At 35.3% G+C, this 24,170-nt stretch overlaps 1 protein-coding gene and 1 long non-coding RNA gene across 2 annotated transcripts in view; both read left to right on the forward strand.

The window, feature by feature from the left end:
- Positions 1-24,170, forward strand: part of LOC140708936 (uncharacterized) — a 115,760-nt gene that overhangs the window by 74,503 nt on the left and 17,087 nt on the right. The gene's annotated exons all lie outside the window — the stretch shown is intronic.
- On the forward strand, positions 10,096-11,257 carry LOC103221896 (olfactory receptor 2G3-like). Its single transcript, XM_007973327.3, has one exon. The coding sequence runs from the start codon at positions 10,322-10,324 to the stop codon at positions 11,255-11,257; it is 936 nt and encodes a 311-aa protein (XP_007971518.3). The 5' UTR covers positions 10,096-10,321.

A 24,170-nucleotide genomic window follows, 5' to 3' on the forward strand; every position in this document is an offset into this window, starting at 1 on the left:
TGTAAACACAGAAATACAAGGTTCACAGAAAGAGTATCTAACTTACCTTATCAGTGTCTTCAGACTAGATCCTCGTTTTCTTCTCCAATGTGGTAGTTGTTTTTTTTTTTTTTGACCATCCCATTTAACTTCTTGCTTTAGTACAGTTACTTATCTGCACTAAAACAATTATTCAGCATTAATCTTGTTAAAGGAATTTGTTTGTTTATAAAACAACATTTATAAAATAATAATATGTTGCAATTAGGCCTAATATGACTCTAGAATTAAAGTCAGTAAGGACCAAAATAATATTTTGTAAATAAGTATTGTTAATATATAAAAAACAAGGTGAATATATTTATTTTTTTCTTTTTTTTTATTATTATACTTTAAGTTCTAGGGTACATGTGCATAACGTGCAAGTTTATTACATATGTATACTTGTGCCATGTTGGTGTGCTGCACCCATCAACTCGTCAGCACCCATCAACTCGTCAGCACCCATCAACTCGTCCTTTGCATCAGGTATAACTCCCAATGCAATCCCTCCCCCCTCCCAACTCCCCGTGATAGGCCCCGGTGTGTGATGTTCCCCTTCCTGAGTCCAAGTGATCTCATTGTTCGGTTCCCACCTATGAGTGAGAACATGCGGTGTTTGGTTTTCTGTTCTTGCGATAGTTTGCTGAGAATGATGGTTTCCAGCTGCATCCATGTCCCTACAAAGGACACAAACTCATCCTTTTTTATAGCTGCATAGTATTCCATGGTGTATATGTGCCACATTTTCTTGATCCAGTCTGTCACTGATGGACATTTGGGTTGATTCCAAGTCTTTGCTATTGTGAATAGTGCCACAATGAACATTTGTGTGCATGTGTCTTTATAGCAGCATGATTTATAATCCTTTGGGTATATACCCAGTAATGGGATGGCTGGGTCATATGGTACTTCTAGTTCTAGATCCTTGAGGAATCGCCATACTATTTTCCATAATGGCTGAACTAGTTTACAATCCCACCAACAGTGTAAAAGTGTTCCTATTTCTCAATATCCTCTCCAGCACCTGTTGTTTCCTGATATTTTAATGATTGCCATTCTAACTGGTGTGAGATGGTATCTCATTGTGGTTTTGATTTGCATTTCTCTGATGGCCAGCGATGATGAGCATTTTTTCATGTGTCTGTTGGCTGTATGGATGTCCTCTTTTGAGAAATGTCTGTTCATATCCCTTGCCCACTTTTTGATGGGGTTGTTTGTTTTTTTCTTGTAAATTTGTTTGAGTTCTTTGTAGGTTCTGGATATTAGCCCTTTGTCTGATGAGTAGACTGCAAAAATTTTCTCCCATTCTGTAGGTTGCCTATTCACTCTGATGGTGGTTTCTTTTGCTGTGCAAAAGCTCTTTAGTTTAATGAGATCCCATTTGTCAATTTTGGCTTTTATTGCCATTGCTTTTGGTGTTTTAGACATGAAATCCTTGCCCATGCCTATGTCCTGAATGGTATTACCTAGGTTTTCTTCTAGGGTTTTTATGGTATTAGGTCTAACATTTAAGTCTCTAATCCATCTTGAATTAATTTTCGTATAAGGAGTAAGGAAAGGATCCAGTTTCAGCTTTCTACTTATGGCTAGCCAATTTTCCCAGCACCATTTATTAAATAGGGAATCCTTTCCCCATTTCTTGTTTTTCTCAGGTTTATTAAAGATCAGATGGCTGTAGATGTGTGATATTATTTCTGAGGACTCTGTTCTGTTCCATTGGTCTATATCTCTGTTTTTGTACCAGTGCCATGCTGTTTTGGTTACTGTAGCCTTGTAGTATAGTTTGAAGTCAGGTAGCATGATGCCTCTAGCTTTGTTCCTTTGACTTAGGATTGTCTTGGAAATGCGGGCTCTTTTTTGGTTCCATATGAACTTTAAAGCAGTTTTTTCCAATTTTGTGAAGAAACTTATTGGTAGCTTGATGGGGATGGCATTGAATCTATAAATTACCTTGGGCAGTACGGCCATTTTCACGATATTGATTTTTCCTATCCATGAGCATGGTATGTTCTTCCATTTGTTTGTGTCCTCTTGTATTTCACTGAGCAGTGGTTTGTAGTTCTCCTTGAAGAGGTCCTTTACATCCCTTGAAAGTTGGATTCCTAGGTATTTTATTCTCTTTGAAGCAATTGTGAATGGAAGTTCATTCATGATTTGGCTCTCTGTTTGTCTGTTACTGGTGTATAAGAATGCTTGTGATTTTTGCACATTGATTTTGTATCCTGAGACTGCTGAAGTTGCTTATCAGCTTAAGGAGATTTTGGGCTGAGACAATGGGGTTTTCTAAATATAGAATCATGTCATCTGCCAACAGGGACAATTTGACTTCTTCTTTTCTAACTGAATACCCTTGATTTCTTTCTCTTCTTGCCTGATTGCCCTAGCCAGAACTTCCAACACTATGTTGAATAGGAGTGGTGAGAGAGGGCATCCCTGTCTTGTGCCAGTTTTCAAAGGGAATGCTTCCAGTTTTTGCCCATTCAGTATGATATTGGCTGTGGGTTTGTCATAAATAGCTCTTATTATTTTGAGATATGTTCCATGAATACCGAATTTATTGAGCGTTTTTAGCATGAAGGGCTGTTGAATTTTGTCAAAGGCCTTTTCTACATCTATCGAGATAATCATGTGGTTTTTGTCTTTGGTTCTGTTTATATGCTGGATTACGTTTATTGATCTGCGAATGTTGAACCAGCCTTGCATCCCAGGGATGAAGCCCACTTGATCATGGTGGATAAGTTTTTTGATGTGCTGCTGGATCCTGTTGGCCAGCATTTTTTTATTGAGGATTTTTGCATCGATGTTCATCAGCAAGGTTAAGATATTTAATTTTAAAAATCACCAAAATTGTTAAGTATATTATCAGAACAGATAAAAACTTTATACTTAACATGAAGACAATTTTGTAGGTTCCATAAAATTATATAATTTTATTTTATTATATTATCAATATAATTAATAATATATAAATGACAAAGAGTTTTATTATTTGTAAAACAATGTTTACTTTTCCAAACTTTATTCAAATTTCAATATTTAAAATTGTGTTTACATATTTTGTCTTAGATTTCAGGGTTAGAGCTAAATGCATTGATCAAAAGGGATTGAAAGGTTTTTTTTATGATGACAAGAGAAGCATAAGAGAAAAATTTTGTCTTATGGTGTGTCTCTTGTGGGGGCTTCCTCTGTGGGTGGAAGAGATCAGGAAAGTCACTAGTGTACTTAATCCCAGATGCCCCTACTGAATAAACAAGAATCAACATTCCCCAAAGAAGGCAAACTGTTAGATAATTGTTGTTTTCTGGTAAACTTTCACATTTTCATGTAAACTACCGAGTATCCACTGCCTGTACTGCTATTGAATGTGAAATCTGAAAAGCAATAGAAAGCATTCTTAAGTAAATTCAAACATTTGCAGTTATGATTCAAGCTGCATCTTCATGAGGTAGATTTACCTCTATGATGAGAAAATGGGTTTGTCATAGATTATCAGTCATGTCATTGGTTAGTTACTAGAGCAATAACTCTGAGATTTGTGAAAATGTAATACATGTACACATGCCCATACCTACAAATGTTTATTTATTCATAAAGTCTTTATAAAATAGTCAGAAAAAGAGACACATATTTTCAGAAAGAAGCTTAAGAAGGACTTAGAGTAGGTAACTTCAAAACGTTATTAAAGGAAATTTCTTACCTACTTTTATTGAGGAGATTTAGCTGTATTCCTTATAAATAAAACGAGAAAACATAATTAGGTGATTGCCTAAAAGTCCCCAACATCTGAAAAATTGCGTGAATGTGATTAATGTTTCTCTCTAACTTGGATCTCCTTCAAGCAATCTTTCTCTGAGCCCACTTAACATTTTTGTTTCTCAAGGTATAGATAAAAGGATTAAGTGAGGGTGTCACTAGGTATAGAAGAGGGTGAGGAATTTTCTGTGATTCTGTGTCTACTTGCTCTTGAGTGGATGTAGACAAAAAGTATAGTCCTGAACAACAAAACCACAAAAATCAGGTGGGACCTGAAGATTCCAAAAGCTTTCCTCTTGCCTTCATAGGATTTTATCCTCAGTATACCCTAAACAACGCAGCCATAGGAGACCAGAATAAGCCCCAGGCATATAACCCCATGGAAGACAACAGCTAGAAAGAGCTCATTTTCCCTGAAGGTTGTGTCCACACAGGCAACTTTAATCAGGGCAAACATCTTGCATGTAAAATCATCCACTCTGGGGTAGCTGCAGAGAGACAATTGGAAAATGAAGGTAGTCTGAATTATGGACTCCACAAAACTGCTGACCCATGCCATAGCTGGTTGAGAGGCTTTGGATGTATGATAATGCCATAGTGGAGGGGTTAACAGATAGCACTGAAGTGGTCATAGGCCATAACAGTCAGGAGGACACATTATGGAGATCCCAGCCCCAAAGCAATGTACAGCTGGATGACAACCAGTGTAGCTAATGGTTTTCTCAGGGATCTTGAGATTCCAAAGCATCTGTGAGACAATACTGGTAGTGAAATAAAGGTCCAGGAATGAGATATAAGAGAGGAAGAAATCCATGAGTATGGAGTTTGGGGTTAAAGAATGAGACCAGTATAATCGCCATGTTCCCCATCAGTTTCAGAATGTATACGTTAGAGATGACCAGAATCATTTCCGAATGGGACTAGTCAGAAAAGCCCAGTGAGATAAAATCTGCTGGTTTGCTAAATTTGGTCTTTCTCACTTTTTTCTTAATTGTGAGTCCCCTTTCTTGGTCATTCCTATTAGATACCACAACCAATGGAAGAATAAAACATTAAGCAAAACTTGATCATTTGAACACTGGAATTATATAGAGAAAAATAACAGACATAGATAAAATAATGTCAAATAAAAATATGATAGGTTGACTTGCTACACAGAGAAAGAAATGTATAAGGTGAGGAAAACTCCAAATGTATTGAAAGAAAATATGTGTTCCTAGGTATTTTATTCTCTTTGAAGCAATTGTGAATGGAAGTTCATTCATGATTTGGCTCTCTGTTTGTCTGTTACTGGTGTATAAGAATGCTTGTGATTTTTGCACATTAATTTTGTATCCTGAGACTTTGCTGAAGTTGCTTATCAGCTTAAGGAGATTTTGGGCTGAGACAATGGGGTTTTCTAAATATACAATCATGTCATCTGCAAAGAGGGACAATTTGACTTCTTCTTTTCCTAACTGAATACCCTTGATTTCTTTCTCTTGTCTGATTGCCCTAGCCAGAACTTCCAACACCATGTTGAATAGGAGTGGTGAGAGAGGGCATCCCTGTCTTGTGCCAGTTTTCAAAGGGAATTTTTCCAGTTTTTCCCATTCAGTATGATATTGGCTGTGGGTTTGTCATAAATAGCTCTTATTATTTTGAGGTACGTTCCATCAATACCGAATTTATTGAGCGTTTTTAGCATGAAGGGCTGTTGAATTTTGTCAAAAGCCTTTTCTGCATCTATTGACATAATCATGTGGTTTTTGTCTTTGGTTCTGTTTATATGCTGGATTATGTTTATTGATTTGCGAATGTTGAACCAGCCTTGCATCCCAGGGATGAAGCCCACTTGATCATGGTGGATAAGCTTTTTGATGTGCTGCTGAATCCGGTTTGCCAGTATTTTATTGAGGATTTTTGCATCGATGTTCATCAGGGATATTGGTCTAAAATTCTCTTGTTTTGTTGTGTCTCTGCCAGGCTTTGGTATCAGGATGATGTTGGCCTCATAAAATGAGTTAGGGAAGATTCCCTCTTTTTCTATTGATTGGAATAATTTCAGAAGGAATGGTATCAGCTCCTCCTTGTGCCTCTGGTAGAATTCGTCTGTGAATCCCTCTGGTCCTGGACTTTTTTTGGTTGGTAAGCTATTAATTATTGCCTCAATTTCAGAGCCTGCTTTTGGTCTATTCAGGGATTCAACTTCTTCCTGGTTTAGTCTTGGGAGTGTGTAAGTGTCCAGGAAATTATCCATTTCTTCTAGGCTTTCTAGTTTATTTGCACTACTGTGGATATATCTTTTCTTCTATTGTATTTTCCAACTGGTTACAGGATGTTTACAAAAATAGAAATCCCATTACCACAAGTGGAAGCATTTTATATGAAATTCAAGAATAAATTAAAAGAATGATATGCCATAGCCAAGTGGAATTTATTTGAGAAATTCTTCAAGAGTGTTTCAATAGATTACTGTTCCAAATAATGAGTAAATAACACTGATTAAAATTCAAAATATCTTACCAATTTTTAAAAATGCTTGGTGACATGTGACATTGTAGGGAACAGTAGGAAAATTATTTAATGAGACAAAAATGTTTACTCAAAATTAAATCTACTATCATGTTAATTAGAGAAATACTAGAGAAATCTCATTAATATCAGGAAAAAGTAAAGATTGCCAGCATTTATCACAATTATTTACTCTTTTTAAAAATATTTACTACCTAGTATAATTTTGGAACTGTAACTGGATAGGAACTCTGAGACATGGGCATACATACATTTTTAAAGTCATGTGAAATTAAAACAGAACAACAGTAATAAATGCACTATAAAATTTTCATGAATCAGTACAATCAGTGGATATATTTCTGGGAAACGTATCACTGGAAGAGTCATAAACTTTGCAATAAAAATGCAATTGTCTGAAATAATTTAAAATGTCATAAATCTGGTATTTAAAATCAATGACAAAATAATACATTATTTAACGGATCAAATGATGACCCACTAAAATAATGATGATATTAGATTACTGACTCAATGATTTAACTAATATATTAAATATTTAAAGGATTAAATATATAAATATTTCACTGCAAACTGTGAATCTTACTTGAAGAATGGGGAGAAAATGTAAATTCTTGCATAAACTTGGGATTTGGAATTTTTTATAAATCAAATTAAAAGTCATGATGTTATGCGATTTTTTACCTAACGGATTATAAGAGAAAAATAATCATTGAATTGGAATTGGCAGGGGGGAGGTGGGGAGGCTCTCTTGCACAAGTGTTAAGAGACATGGATGTTTTAAAATTCTTTTAGATATGACAATGCCATATTTTTGACTCATATATTATTTCTAAGTAAATACATCATAGTATGTGTGCATATTTAATTATAAATCATATATTTAATTATAAAAATATTTTATCACAGCAGTTCTTAATATAAAGTAAAATTATAACAAATTTAGTAACCAGTAATATGGCATTTACTCAAGTAATTTGGGACATCCTTGTAATGGAGCATTATTCAGGCACGGACATTATACATAATGGTAACTGATGTTGAAAAATGTTTATATTTGTTAAGGAAAATAACCAGTTATTAAAGAGAAACAAGTCTCATTTACATGGTGTGTAGCTAGCTTCTAATAGTAAAGATATTGCTTCTTTCCTTTTTCTCCAACCATAGCGATGAACATAAGGATGTATACACTTGAGGGGCCTGAGCATGGGTAAAATAATTTGTCATGATATTGTCTGACTGCAGGTACAGCAAATGTCCACTTGAGAAATGCCTCACTTCATGTTTCTCCCTTGAGAAAGCCCTGCCTGGACACTAAACACTCCAGGCTAATTAGCAATTTGGAGATGCAGATCTCCAAGGTGTTGAGAGAATCTATATCCTACATACTTCTAATTTTTTTCTAATCTGATTTTCTCCAGGGACTGTTGCCCAAGAAATATTTACTTTCACCAGACTTGTAGGTATTGGGCAGTGATATTCACTTCAGGGGAGAAACTCTAATATGCTTAAGTCATGTCACCAGAGATACTGTCTGCACACTGACAGAAGTGAAAGGAAGAAGAATGATGAGAGAATGTAAGTAACCTGTCTTAATGCCTCATGTCACCATTCCTTTCTCCCTCTTGAGTTGCCTCCAATCACATTAGTCAGCTTTGACTGACTTAGCTACTTCTTTTAATGACTCACTTTGTGTCTCCTACAGATTTCCTTTTAGGAGTCGTTTCTAAGGTCTGACTTTTATGTATTAATATCAAATGTAGTCATTGTTCATACCACAAAAATAATTAGAAAAATGCACTGGGAAAACAAAGTTCTTGATCTTCTTGCCAAGAGGAAATGGATTTTCCTCTAGATAATTCTTCCTTTCCCAAATAGCACTTAATAGCCTTTCTTCATCTTTCAGATTTGCAAATATAGTTTTTCACAATACTATTTTCTGATTAAAATGTATATATACATAACTATTTTATAATGTATATATAAATTTCATAATAAAGTAAATAGAAAAATTACATATAAATGTATAAAATGTATATATGTATAGTTTCTCTCCATATATATGTATATATATGAGTATGTGTATATATAATATATATATAAAACAACTCTCCTTCTCAGATTGTGTTAAGAGACTTTCTTCAAGTCACAAGTCTTAGATTTAAACCATAGAGAAGGCAAATGGCTACACATCTCACCTCCAATTTGTAAGCTGGTTCTCAGTGAATTGGAGAGAGTATGATTTCATATGATCAACATAGAAAGTTAGTAAAGAGTTGAAAGGCCCTTGTAGAACCATTCCTTATAATACAAACATTCAAATAAAATTGGAATATAATAAAAATATATTAGAGGAATAGATGATTTTGATTTCATTGATAATTCTGACATATAAATAGTACAGTCATAAGAATTTAATGTATTAAATAACTGAAATATGACTTTTAGTGACTAGCACTAGAACACATCAATCTAGGATAAATTAGCATTGTATGTTAAGAAGCATTGGGAATAAGCAGAATATGGGAATCTATGCAACATGATTTTCCGTTTTTTTAAGTAGAATTCTTTAGTATCCATATAAATTTAAACATTTAGTTTCAGAATTTAAAAATTTAAATCTTTATTTACCCCATTTAAATCACCATTTTACTTTCTGAAATATAAAATTATCTAAACAAAATAATAAATTTAGCCTTCATTATTACTAAAGATAAAAGATTCAGTAAGATTCCATGTGAAGGGCAGAAAATTTTGGTGCACAGAGGATAATACCATTAATAAAATAGTAAGTGAAGCATGATGGAGTATATTATAATCCAGACAGTTTTTTTTTTTTTAAGGTAGAACAATGGTGAAATGAGCTGACAAAGACGTATTTTGTCTCTTCATAATCATGTGAAATAACACCTTGTCTTTAAATGAGTCAGAGTAGATGAGTTTTTAACTTTATTTTTAAACAAAAACATTTTGTGGCTATCAGTCTGAACAAATGTGTGCACTTCTGAATTTGTGAGTTTGCCTTTTGATGTGCATATGTTACAAATGTTTTATTTTTCAACTATAATAGATAAAGGATTTTGTGGTAGTCATGTAAGTTGTTAAATAAAGAAAATAGCTTCCTTCCATATTGAAATTCATCTGTGTCTGACACTGTATCATTCTGATCAGAAAATTAGTTATACAAAACCTTATCATAACCAACCTTGTTTATAAGACAGAAAGGACACAAAATATGTTAAATTTATTTTCCTGACCCACTTCCTCACTGTTACGTATTATTTTTGCATTACATTTCTGTTAGAATGATCAATTGTCACTCATAATTGACTACTGGGTATTTATAGTCTCAGTATTCAGATAAGTTTTTTCCTCCAAACAGAATTTCCTACTAACAGAATTGTATAGTCACCTGAACTGGGAGCTTTCTTTCATCTTTGAGTAGATTATAGTTAGTAATAATTTTCAACAAATGGGGAAAAGAGCTGATCATATAAAAAAAGGCTCACACCTGTAATCCCAACACTTTGGGAGGCTGAGGTGGGTGGATCATCTGAGGTCAGGGGGTCAAGATCAGCCTGGCCAACATGGTGAAACCTTGTCTCTACTAAAAATACAAAAATTAGCCAGGCATGGTGGTGCGTGCCTGTAATCCAAAGTACTCAGGAGGCTGAGACAGGAGAATCACTTGAACCCAGGAGGCGGAGGTTGCAGTGAGATGAGATCGTGCCATTGCACTCCAGACTGGGCATCAGAGCAAGACTCTGTCTCAATAAATAAATAAATAAATACATACATACATAAAAATAAGGAGGATGGGCCAATGTTTATTGAGACCAAAAATAATGACCTAAAGAATGTTTTTGTTTTTAAGAATATCTTTTTAATAATTATTATTTTTTCCTTTTCAGAGAAACCCCTCCAGTTAAAAACCTCAGTTAAGATTTTACTTCAAATATTGTATGTGAGTAGTAACAACATTTCTCTAAATTGAATTCCCTATACCTAGTTTTCTCTTTACCTTGAACGACTAATGGAAAGAAACAATCAAACATCTGGGGGAGATTTTATTTTGCTTGGATTCTCAGATCAGCCCCAGTTGGAGGTCATCCTTTTTGTGGTAGTTTTGATATCGTATCTTCTAACCCTTGTGGGCAACACAGCCATTATTGTGATCTCCTGCCTGGACTCCAAACTCCACACGCCTATGTATTTTTTTCTCACAAATCTCTCCTTTCTTGACCTTTGCTTCACTACCAGCATTGTTCCCCAGCTATTGTGGAACCTGAAGGGACCGGCCAAGACCATCACACCCACTGGCTGTGCCATACAACTCTACGTGTCCCTCTCCCTGGGTTCCACTGAGTGTGTACTCCTTACTGTCATGGCATTCGACCGCTACGTAGCTGTCTGCAGACCTCTCAATTACACTACTGTCATGGCCCCATCACTTTGCAAGGCCTTAGCAGGAATAGCCTGGCTAAGTGGAGTAGGAAACACTCTCATCCAAGGCACCATCACCCTCCGGCTGCCTCGATGTGGGAATTGCCATCTCCACCACTTCCTGTGTGAGGTGCCTGCCATGATCAAGTTGGCGTGTGTGGACATTCATGCAAATGAAGTCCAGCTTTTTGTGGCCACATTGGTTCTCCTCCTTCTTCCTATGGCATTGATATTAGTCTCCTATGGATTCATTGTGCAAGCAGTGATAAATACTAAGTCAGTCAAGGCTTGGCGCAAGGCCCTAGGGACCTGTGGTTCCCATCTGTTAGTGGTGTCCCTCTTCTTTGGGCCCAGTTCGGCCATATACATTCAACCAAAGAGATCCTATGGCCGCAGCCAGGGCAAGTTCCTCACACTTTTTTATACCGTTGTGACTCCTACCCTCAATCCTCTCATATATACTCTGAGGAACAAGGATGTAAGAGGAGCCCTGAGGAGACTGCTGAGGAGGGAACAAACTTTCTAGTGGAAAAATCAGGAAGCAGTAACTTTCTGTGCTGGAATTTTAGATAATAAATATGACATGAAATGACTTCCAAGTATGCACATATTACAAATGTCACTTGTCTCTCTGGCTCCATTTACATACAATATGGCTAACATAGTCTCGAAAAAAGAAGCAAGCATATAAATTCAAATTACCTAGCTCATGGAACCGTGTGTGTGTGTGTGTGTGTGTGTGTTTACAAACATTTTAATACTCTCTTAATATCTTTGAAGGCTGAAGCATATACCAACATTGGGACATTTCGTGATGATCTACCCACTATATTGTGCCTACACATATGATTAGGACATTAAAATAATATTCAAACAGAAAATTTTAAAGTATTGGTTACTGTAAGGAGAGAATTGTAGTATTTTCTTTGTAAAAGACTCACAGTGTAATATTATTTAAAACATTAAGTACACATTTTCTTTCAAGAAATATAGTAAAACAAAAGTTGAAAATATATGTGTGTGTGATTTTCTTTGTAGTAAAGGAACATATCTGTGAATTCACTTAAAATACTATTAAGAAAAAATGAAATATTTCTTTTTAATACAGATAGAAATAATTGTTGTGTATTATAAATAATTATTGAATAATTTAATGAAATATCCAATATTTTTAGTGTAATTTCAGAGAGATTCAGAGCCTGCTTGAACAAATCTTGCATTTTATCTTATTTGACACTCTCTTGCTTCACTCAGTGTCTTTAAACACACGAACTCTTGGCCAAGACAGCCTTGGTTTGAAATTTTGTTCCATTAAGTAGTTGGGTATAACCCTCTGCTCTTTACCCAACCTGTATATTTTTCAGTTTAATCACTTGGTAGGTTTGCAGTGAGGGTTAAATAAATTAATCCATGTGACATGCTGAAAAATTAATCATGGCACTGGTAAGTGCTTCATAAATCTTTAGAATTATTAAAATACTTTTCAAAAACTGTTTGGTGTTTAGAAACCTCGAGTCTTCATATTCTTCCTCTATTATATTAAACATATGCTTGGTTTCTTTGTATTTGTTTTGTGTTTCATATTATATTGTACTCGATATCACTTTTTTTTTTTACTTAACTGGAAATACCAAGACCAACCAAATTCTCTTGTCACACCTCTTTGTATCAACACCAATTTGCACTTCTTTTTTTCTCAACTTTTATTTTAAGTTCAGAGGTACATTTTAAGACCAAATTTTTAAACTTTTCAAACTGTTCCCTTCATGTCTTATTTTTTTCTTCATGGTAACTTTGAATGTTCTACAATAATTCTATGACTATGCTATTCTTTTTTTTTTTTTTTTTATACTTTAAGTTCTAGGGTACTATGCTATTCTAATAGTAAATAAACTCTAACTAAAGTATCGAGCAGTTCATTGAATATTTGTTTTTATTGCTAGGTTCTGTTTTTATTGTTTACTCAGTTATCTGACAAAAACACTGAAATCTATGATAAATTAATAAAGCTGGGACATTTATATTTATTTATTTATTTTGAGACAGAGTTTCGCTCTTGTTGCTCTTTTTTTCCCAACTTGTATTTTAAGTTCAGGTTTGTTACATGGGTAAACACAATTTGCGCTTCTTATGTGCCCATTTGCACTTCTGAATCTGTGCTCTAAAAAACATGCTTGAGACTCTGAGTCAGAGTGCTTGCATTCCAAGCCCCATTCTATCAATCTAATTAACTAGGGCAATACTTAAGAACTTCATTGTGCTATGTCAAGTTACAGGTTCCTCACCTGGACAGGAGTGGTAACAGTAGTTCCTAAATTACTTGGCTGTTGTGATCCATAAATCTGACAACCCAGGTAAAGTTTAGCTCAAAGCCTGTGTCATGTTAATAGAAACCACCCAATAACTGTTAGCTACCTACAACACTTACGTAATTCTAAACCTAATAACTTAATAGACTTAACCCATTTAATAATCTCCTGTCTATCTTTAATCACTTTTCAGGAATCTAACTCAGCATAAACTCTAAATATGGGTCGTATGTTACCTTTAGGTCTACCCTGCCCTCACATGCAGAGAAAAGTGTTCTCAATACTGTCCCTTCATGTGTCTTAACCAATGCCCTCCATCTCATTCACACGGACACTGCCCTTATTCACATCTGCTATCTTGCTTCCTGTGATTGCAAACATGTAGCATGGGCTAAAATGGGTTTATGGACATGTTAAGTTTGGAAAGCAGAGTTTAATGTAATGACTGTGAGTGCCCTCAGCTGTGTAATACACTCTCTGCCTTACCACAGACCTTCACACCTGGCCCACGGAGAACATATGGGTCACTCCTAGCCTTGAGGCACTTAAATTGTTGGTACCTATGACCAAATTTTTAAACTTTCCAAACTGTTCTCTTCATGTCTTATTTTTTTCTCCATGATAACTTTGAATGTTCTACAATAATTAACTTTTCTCTATGACTATGCTATTCTAATAGTAAACAACTCCTAGTTACAAATAAATTCTAAAATTCCATAAAATCTGTTTCTCTACCATCTTGATTCAATTTGTGTCTTATTTTCCTCAGCATGCCCTCAATCGCCCTATATTAAATTTATATTTAAATGCCCAGCAGTTTCTGGATATTTTTTCTTTTTATCAATCTTATATGCTTTATGTCATATACACTGCTTAAAGTCAAACTTAAAGTTCATGTAGTCCACAAATATGTCCTATTCACCCAAGCATAATCTCTTTCTTTTCTGCATTGTCATATTATTTTTCATGACATTAATAACTATGTGGGAAATAGATACTTCCTGAGGGATTTAAGTATTCTATTATAGTTAGAGGACAGAAAACATAATCAGAAATGATAGGAGATACACTTGGAAGAATAAGATGTACCAAATCCTGGAGGATCTTGTATGCTAAGGAGGTTGGACAGTCCTGTGAGACTCTAGGAGACTATCATGTATTATATAAGGTTCTGGACACTAGAATCCCACCAGAATAGGTTCTCACTCCCACATAAAGTTATTTAGCCTCTAGAAGATAAAGTTTCCAAATTTATAGTGACTGAAATAATAGTGCATATTTTATACATAAGATGATGAGGAGTGAGACAATACATATAACAAGCTTTGCAGAGTGCCCAGCACCTGGTAAAGTTCAATACATATTTACCTGTCAATATGTTCACAATGAGACTAACTCATTAGGTATTATTAAAACAGAAAAAAATTATTTTCCTGTTATCTATACTGCCCATGCCATGGTAGTGATTCTTTTCATGTTCCTGGATTACAACTTTAAAATGTCTTGTGACTTTTCTGGTCCCTTTCAAATGACAAAAAAGTCAAACTTTAGTAATAAAATATTCTCATATCAGTAATTAAAATGTCTGCCTTCAGTTCACAACTAATTTGCAACTAAGACCCCTCAAATTTAGGCCTGTTCTAGTCTGAGCTCCTATAGGGACGTATGAGGGTTTTCCGTGTCTCTAGTTCTCCATCTCGTACATGTTTCTCTCTGCCTTTAGCTCTATAAATGTGGTGTCTGAACCTGCCAGGATAAAACTCTGCAGATGGGGAAAGGGGAAGTTAAGCAGCAGGGTTTACTTTACTATGTATTATAGCTCAACACTGCCTCAGTCAGTCTCTCACATTTATGTATTTTCAGACATGTATTATTAAATCTGCCCACTGTGTTCACCAGACAGCCACCGATACCTACAAAGTTCTCTAAGTCATTCCACTGAATTCCTCCTACCAGACTTGAGGTGGGGAGCAAGAATGCGCAATATGATCCTCACCAAATAAATCTACCCTTCATCTTATAGGGTAGATTTTTCCAGTCCACGTAGGAATAATCTAATTTTCCCAGTCCGCGTAGGAATAATCAACTAAAGGCCACCATAGTGTGTGCTCATGATGTTTTCCGTGGAGTTTTTCAGCTGCCTTGGCACATATTAAGGGCTGTCCTCTGCAGCTGACAAACAGATACATTCTTTGAAAAACTGGGTGAACCCAATGGCTAGTTCTGATCAGTTAGTTGTGACCAAAAGTAACCCATGTTAATTCCAGACCAGAACATTTAATTGCCAAAACATAATCCTCCAAGTTGTCTCTCTCTTACAGCTATGAGTAATGCTAAGGATGCTGGCAACTCCGTCAGGCTGTGGTCTTGAGAGGGAAGACATGTGTCAGTGTTCCTTGCTAAACTTAACAGACATACGCTGTCAGCGAGAAACAAATATTTATTGTTTTAAACCATGGAATCTTTGAAAGTCCTACCTAAGTTTGTGAGTACCTTCGTTTAGAATTTGGAAATTCTTGCCAACTACTGTTTCCTGTTGACTTTCATGAACTCAGCTGAAACAGAAACTGAATCCTATACAACAAACTTTTATGGTGATATAATTATAATATTGCATGGTAAAGACGAGAAGGCACCTAGGAGAAAGAGCACAATGATAATAATATGAATGAAAGATGGTGATATTCCTAACCAGCATTTCTCTTGCTTTAGAATATAGGAACACCTGAGAATGTGTCCTGTAACACAAGACTGAAAAAGTCTCATTTATAGAATGGTGATTGAGATAAGTAAAGAAAGTGGGAAGTGATTTAAGACTATTAAGAAAGAATACATAGGATTTGCTGATAGGAAGAAATCCAGAATGAACTTTCATTCTATCATGGGAAACAGGTGTAAGGTCATTTATTTCACTAAAATGGAAACTACAGCCTTAAGAGCTAGGTCACTTTCATTTCAGTCTACTTTATTTTCACTTTTTCTCTGTGTCTTTCCTGCTGTGTTCTACTTCCCATCGTTTCTTGCCTCCACACACAAAAAAAACCTAAATTCTTCAGATTTGTTCTTTTCTCCTTTATCTTTATCTTTTGTCTCAGCTTTTCCTATTTGTGTCTCTCCTGTGATGATATAAAAATACTCAAATATCTTATATACTTAAACTCATACATATTTTTAGTCTTTAGTTGCATTTAGCTACACCTCTCTGTTTTTCATTTTAGCTATAGACAAAATTTATCAAAGAATAAACTTCATTCCTTGTACCTACTGCATCCATAGACAATCACTACTAAAACCTGGATACTCATAAATTAAACCATAACTGCCAAAGAATCAAAAACTTCTCTGACGTATTTGGACAGTAGAATTAAATTTGCATGGAATTTAAAGTCGTCGTAGCCTCTCATGTTTCATAATGCATGCAAAGCTGTCATTGATTTCTACAAGGGCACTCTCCTCCTTTATTTTATTGTTATTATAATTATATCATTTCTTTTCTTGTCTTTATCCCATCAATCACTACATTACACCTACTGTTTTCACTCAAGTGGATTTAAAGTACACTCCTCAATATAAGTTGTTCCTTGGGAGAATATATAGTGTTACATGAAGTACTTTTTATTATGAAAAAAATTCAATTTACATGTTCTTTAGATAGTATCAGATTTACTAGATAACTAGAACAACCCAATGTGTTTGTAAATTAATAAATATGCATTCATGAATCAAAAAAGAAATCACAAGATAAACCAGATGTATTAAAATGATAATAAAAATGTAATAATAAAATACTATGCATCATAACTTATAAGATGCAGAGTGGGGAATATATAACCTTACCTACATGTTATGGAAGAAAGGCAGAAAATCAATATAAAAAGTAGATTCTTAAGAATATGTAATAAGAATGACAAACTAAACTCCCCAAAAATAGAAGAAAGGAAATTACAATCATAATAGAAAGTAAATAAAAAACAGCATACAACTGAGAGAATTAACAGGGTAAAACATACATTTTTGCAAGAAATTAGTTAAATTCAGAAATTGCTGATAAGATTGTTCAAAAAAATAAAAAAGAAAGCACAAGAAACCATAATCAGTAATAAGTTTGACTTTAAGCAGTGTTTATGACGTAAAGCATTTAAGGTTGATAAAAAGAAAAAAATATCCAGAAATTGCTGGGCATTTAAATATAAATTCAATGTAGGGTGATTGAGGGCACGCTAAGGAAAATAAGAGATAAACTGAATCAAGATGGTAGAGGAACAGATTTTATGGAATTTTATAATTTATTTGTAACTAGGAGTCATTTACTATTAGAATATCATAGTAATAGAGGAAAGTTAATTATCGTAGAACATTCAAAGTTATCATGAAGAAAAAAAATAAGACATGAAAAGAACAGTTTGGAAATTTGGTCATAGGTACCAACACTTTAAGTGCCTCAAGGCTAGGAGGTGAACCATGTGCTCTCGGTGGGCCAGGTGTGAAGGTCGGTGGTAAGGCAGAGCGTGTATTACACAGCTGAGGGCACTCACAGTCATTACACTAAACTCTGCTTTCCAAACTTAACATGTCCGTAAAGCCATTTCAGCCCAAGCCACATGTTTGTAATCCTTATTGGAAGCAAGATAGCAGATGTGAATAAGGGCAGTGTCCGTGTGAATGAGATGGAGGGCGTTGGTTAAGACGCATGAAGGGACAGTATTGAGAACATTTTTCTATGCATGTGAGGGTAGGGTAGACCTAAGTATGTATGTGTTCCCTTTTCTCCACAACCTTGCCAGCATCTGTTACTTTTTGACTTGCATTTTTCTAATGATCAGCAATGTTGAGCATTTTTTCATATGCTTGTCAGTTGCATGTATGTCTTCTTTTGAGAAGTGTCTGTTCATGTCCTTTTCCCACTTTTTTTATTGGGTTGTATGTTTTTTTGTTTTGTAAATTTGTTGAATTTACTTATAGATGCTGGCTATTAGACCTTTGTCAGATGCATAATTTGCAAATATTTTCTCCCATTCTGTAGGTTGTCTGTTCACTCTGTTGAGTTTCTTTTGCTGTGCAGAGGTTCTTAAGTTTAATTAGATCCCACTTGCCAATTTTTGCTTTTGATGTAATTGGTTTTGGTTTAACTAATCTTAATGCAGCAAAATTAATCATTCTTTTCTTGTGCCACACTTTATGGTGAGTCATAGAGGAAAAGGGAAGATTAATTAAGAAATTGATTGATTAAGAAATCATTGCTATGATGAAGTCATGAACAAGTTGATAAATAAAGCCCAACACTGTAAAAGAGATTGTTCAAAGAAAAATTTAAACAGAAACCATAAGATACATATTTGAATAGATTTATTCTGAGCCAAATGTGAGGTCCATGACCTGTGACACAGCCTCAGGAGTTCCTAAGAACATGTGCCCAAGGTGGTTGCGTTACAGCTTGATTTTACACATTTTATGGAGACAAAAGATAAAGGTAAAGACATACATCAATACATGTTAGGTTTACATTGGTTCAGTCTGGAAAGATGGGGCATTTTGAAGCAGGGGCAGTGGGTGGTAGCGAGTTTCCAGGTCACAGGTGGATTCAAAGATTTCCTGATTGGCAATTGGTTGAAAGAGTTAAGTTTAGCCTAAACAGTTGAAGTCAGCAGAAATGCTTGGGTTTAAGATAAGGGGAGTTGTGGAAGCCAATGTTCTTGTTAAGGAAATGAAGTCTCAGGTAGCAGGCTTCAGAGAGAATCAGTGGTAAATGTCTTTATCAGATCTTAAAAGGTCCCAGACTATTAGTTAAATCTTTCCTGGATCAGGAAAAGACCTGGAAAGGGAAGGGAATTATCTGCAGAGTGTAGATTTTCCCTACAAGAAACAATAATATAGGAGTTATAAAGAATTTATTTAGGCAGATAGTGAGGGTAAGGAAGTCCTTGGTAAGGTTTTCTTTTTAATGAAAAGCAGCCCCCAAATCATTTTTTTCAAACAAAGAGCAACCTGTAGAATCTAGCTGCCAACACAGAGAAGCAAGCTGGAAGCTTGTATGGGTGAATGCTGGCAGTTGTGCCAATAGAAAAAGGCTACCTGGGATTAGGCATGATCAAAATGGTGGCTCCAAGGTGGGTCAACCAGGCTTCCCCGCGGGCTATGTAAATGTCACACCTTGTAGAACCAATTGTGGGCCCTACATAAATCAGATACTATCTCCTCCTCAAGCTTGCTTATAAAATCGGCTGTGGTCCGCCACAGGCCAGTTTTTTCCCTTTCGGATGCCTCTTTCTCACGAGAGAGAGCTGCTTGCCTCTCTCCTTTCTTCTGCCTGTTAAACTCTCTGCTCCTTAACTCACCCACATGTGTCTGTGTCCTTAATCTTCTTGACACGCGATAATGAACCCTGGGTATTTACCCCAGACAACAATGCCACTTCAACAGCTTTTCAAAGACATTCTAAAATGTGTCATATAAATCTATTTTGGAGTAAAATACTTTGCTTTCTTTCAGGACCTGCTATCTATCACGTGGTGCTATACTAGAGTCAGGTTGCAATTTGGTATGTTATTGCTACAAACAGTCTGCTTTGTCAGTCTTAAGACCTCTGTTTTAAAGTTAATAATGCTGGTAAGTTGTGCCTGAATTCCAAAGGGAGGAGAGTATGTCCCTGCAAAGCTGCTTCTGGTGGGGGAAATTTACATTCCATAGAGAATCACCTTTGCTTTCTAGGTCTTTTTCTGATCCTGAAGAGATTAGCTGAGAGTCCAGCACTTTTTAAAGGTCTGAATAGAAAACATTTGCCAACTATTGCTTGTAAGAGTGACCACCTATAAGACCTCATCTACATAATAAGAACCTTGTTCTCTACAATCCCTTATTTTAATCCAGACACTCATTACTATTGATTCTAGGTATTTAGACAATAACAACTCTTTCAACCAATTGCCAATAAGAAAATCTTTGAATCTACCTCTGACCTGGAAGGCTCCACTTCGAATTGTCCTACCTTTCCTGACTGAACAACACAGACCTCACATGTATTGATTGATGTGTTATGTGTTCCTAGTAAGTATAAAACCAAGTTGTAACCCAGTCACCTTGGGCACTTGTTCTTAGGACCTCTTGAGCCTGTGCCTCAGGCCCTCGGTTATTCACATTTGGCTCAGAATAAAACTCTTTAAATATTTTATGGAGTTTGACTCTTTTTTGTTGACAATTTTTTCTTCAAGAGTGTCTCAGAATTAATGGTACTTGGTATTTCTATATACATTTTAGAATAATCTTAAAAATTTTACAAATAGTCTTTGAATTTTGATTGAGTTAGCACTGGATATAGTGATCAAAGATATAAGTAATATCTATACAATTTTGAATCTTCTATGAAGAGTTGGAATCACTGAATTTTCTATGTACACAATCATATATATAATAATGAAGTTTTATTTCTTCTACTCCAATCTTGCTTGTTCTTTGTCTTACCGTAGTTTGAACAGAAATGGAAATAGAAAGTATCTTTGTCTTTTCCTCAATTTCAAACAGAAAATTTTCAACATATGCATAAAGCTTGGTGAAAGGGTTTTCAGAGTCTGTTTAACAGATTAGGGTCTATCATGCTGTTCATAGCATACTAAGTCATTTTTATTATTTTTGTGTACCTTGAGTTTTCTCAAATACTTGATTTTGGATCTAATGATATGATTATAAAGTGTTGTTTCTTTATTGTGTTATTTTGCTGAATTACATTTATTCATTTTTTTCTGGAATAAATTTACTTTCAGCAGTGTGTAGAATTTTTTAAGTAATTGAATTACTTGATAATATTGTCAAATCCATGTTAATTCATGGGACTATCATGCAATTTTTAAATCTTGTTTTGTTGCAATATTATACTTGACTAAAATAGTATTTGAAACTTGCCTTTTAATTTTTAAACCTCTGGCATATATAAGATTTCCTACCAATGAATTTGGAAAAAGCCTAGGACGCGAATGGGTACTACACATAAGATTTCTCGATGACTCTAAATATAAGAGAAACTGGTCAACTTCGTTAGTTAGTAGGTAAGTACAAATTAAAATCATAATGATATATTCATGACATACTACCAGAATGGCTAAAATTAAAAGGGCAGAAAACACTGTTAGCATAGATTTGGAGCAACTGTAATTCTCACTGTACCATCAAGTTTATGTTTGTGCAACCAACTTCCAGAATTAGTGGTATCTACCAAAGCTGAATATATGCATACTTCGAACCTAAGCAATTCCGCTCCACAGTATAGTCCCCCCAAAATGCTTACGTTTCTTACCAAATACATGTACTAAAATATTTGCAGCAGCAATATTAAAAAAAGACAAAAATCACAAACACCTGAATGTCTAGCCTATTAGTACTATACTGGGTAAAAGAGTTGTGGCATATTCATACAATGAAATACAATGCAGTAAAAAAATTGTGCTGTACTGTTACATGCAACCACATAAGTGAATCTCACAAAGATAACACTGAATAAATAAAAGCAGAAACAAAAGAAATAATGCTGTATGATTTTGTTTATATGTAGTTCAAAAAATCATAATAATGGTTACAACGGGCAGGTATAAGTTGTATATGGAAATGAAATTGAGAGTCATTCTAGAATGCTTCTTATGTTTTTTTCTTGATCAAGATGTGTTCACTTTGTAATAATTCATTAAATTTTACCTTCATGAACTATTTTTTTAATGAAAGTTTTCATAAAAATCAGATTCTATTGAAGATTCAGAATATTTTGGAATCCTGGAGCTCAATGCATAGAAAATTGATCAACTAGAGCTCAGCAGTTGTTGGTTCCTTCAGATGTGGCATGTGCAGCAAAATGTGCACCACCCTTTTATTACTGCATATAGACCTTAGCTAAATGTTTGTTGATGTTCATTATTGCATTTCTGCAATTGTTTTTCTTATATCTGATCCACTCAGTTATTCATACCACCTGCTTGTACTTGAAGATGCTGGAGATTTTTCTTGGACTCTAAAATATTTATAGAATTTGCCTTAGAGAAAAAGGGGTTCACTGCCTCTATTGAGATCTGAAAAAAATCATGAAGAAAGAATATGAATGTGTTTATGTTTATAGGTGGCAGACAAGAAGTTAACGAAATTTCCCTCTGGGGCCTCTGTTTTGTCTTGGAAGTCAGGGTAAGATAACCTGCTTGGAGAGCTTTGGGACACTGGGTGGTAGGATTTAAGAATTTGTTGAACATTTGCTGTGGTGATGCAAGAGACAAACAACAGGACACACATAGAATGACTTCTGGGCAGAATAGAGAGCCCATCTGAAGTTGAGAAAGACCAGGTGTGTTGAAGGGCGCTGTTCAAAACATTTATATATCTATCTCCAGCAACAGTCAAGTGCCTATTAGAGACGAGGGAAAATGCCCTGTTGAAAGGCTCCAGGCCTGCAGTTTTTGTCTCAGTAGAAGTGAGGTAAAGGCAAGGTGCCTCAAAATTTAAAGTTATTATGAAGAGAATTTGAAGTTATGAGCCAACACAGGATAAATTAATTATATATACTTGTATATATAAAATACTAGATTTTTGATAGAAACTTAACAGCAGAAACGATAAAATGGAACGTTGGAAGGCTATGAGGGCAGAAGTTAAATATCTCTGCGATTTTGCCTAGATTTAAACAGTATCGAAAGATCAGAGAGTCAAAAGCATTTCTTTCAGAATAATCTCCTGGGACAGTTCATCTTTGGATACTGCAGAGCCTGATATTAATTGCCATGTTGGGAGAACTGTGTCCCTGGAACCTTTTTGGATTCAGTGTCCTGTGTCCTTGCCAGTGTCTCCTGATTTGCTGATCTTCAGCAATCTCGAATCTCAAATAACAGCCCCGACAACCAATACATGAGCCTTAGACACTGATTTGTCACTTGAAGGTAATAATGGTTTGAACTCTGTGGCTTAAACTTCCTTTTGTATTAAAATATGATTATTGAATGAAAAATTGTGGAAAATTTCCTCTCTTGTAACATATTTACCTCTTTTTATGTTTTAATTTTAATTCTATGCCATGCCCATGATTCTTAACTTTTAATGGCAAGCTGAAATTCTGGTTTAAAGTGATGTTCATCTGGGCAAGGGGAGATGATATAGTGCACATGTGATGTTAAATTTTGCATTATGGTAAAATAAAATTCCCTTACAAGCCTAAAACAAACATATTCCTATAAATAAGGAGCTGGTTCCTGACTGTCAATTGATCTCTCATTGCTTTTCTTCGGAGGTATTGTGTGATACCAACCTGTGATATTGTTTATAACACCCAGAAAGGGAGAGGATGCTATTACTCCTAATATAGCAGGAAGTGTACACTCCAATGTGATATTGTTTATAATATCCAGGGAGGGAGAGGATGATATTACTCCCAACATCGCACAAGGTATACACGTTTCCTGTTATATTGTTCCTAATATCCAGGAAAAAGCAGCTGTTACTCTTAATATTGCAGGGGGTTTGAATTCCACCTGTGATATTGTTCCTAATATCCGGGGTGGGAGAGGATGATATTACTCTCAATATTGCAGGGGATGTACACCTTTCTTGTGATATTGTTCTTAATTTCCAGGAGGTGAGAGGATAATATTACTCCCAATATCACAGGGGATATACACCTACCTGGTGATATTGTTGCTAATATCGAGGAGGGAGAGGATGGTATTACTCCCAGTATTGCAGGAGGTATACATCCCCCTATGATATTGTTCCTAATACCCAGAAAGAAAGAGGACGATATTACTCTCAATATTGTCGGGGATGTACACCTCCCCTGTGATATTGTCCTAATATCCAGGAACGAAGAGAATGATATTACTCTTGATATCGAAGGATGTGTACATCCCCTCTGTAATATTCTTCCTAATATCCAGATGAGGAGAGGATGATATTACTCCCAATATTGCAGGTGGTGTACACCCCTTCTGTGATATTGTTCCTACTATCCAGGAGGATGGGAAATAGTATTAATCCCAATATCGAAGGAGGTGTACACTCTTTCTGGGATATTGTTCTTTTTTTTTTTTTTTTTTTTTGAGACGGAGTCTTTGCTCTGTCACCCAGGCTGGAGTGCAGTGGCATGATCTCGGCTCACTGCAAGCTCCGCCT

Source organism: Chlorocebus sabaeus, chromosome 17 (genome assembly GCF_047675955.1).
Source record: "Chlorocebus sabaeus isolate Y175 chromosome 17, mChlSab1.0.hap1, whole genome shotgun sequence".
In the NCBI taxonomy this organism is placed as follows: Eukaryota; Metazoa; Chordata; class Mammalia; order Primates; family Cercopithecidae; genus Chlorocebus; species Chlorocebus sabaeus.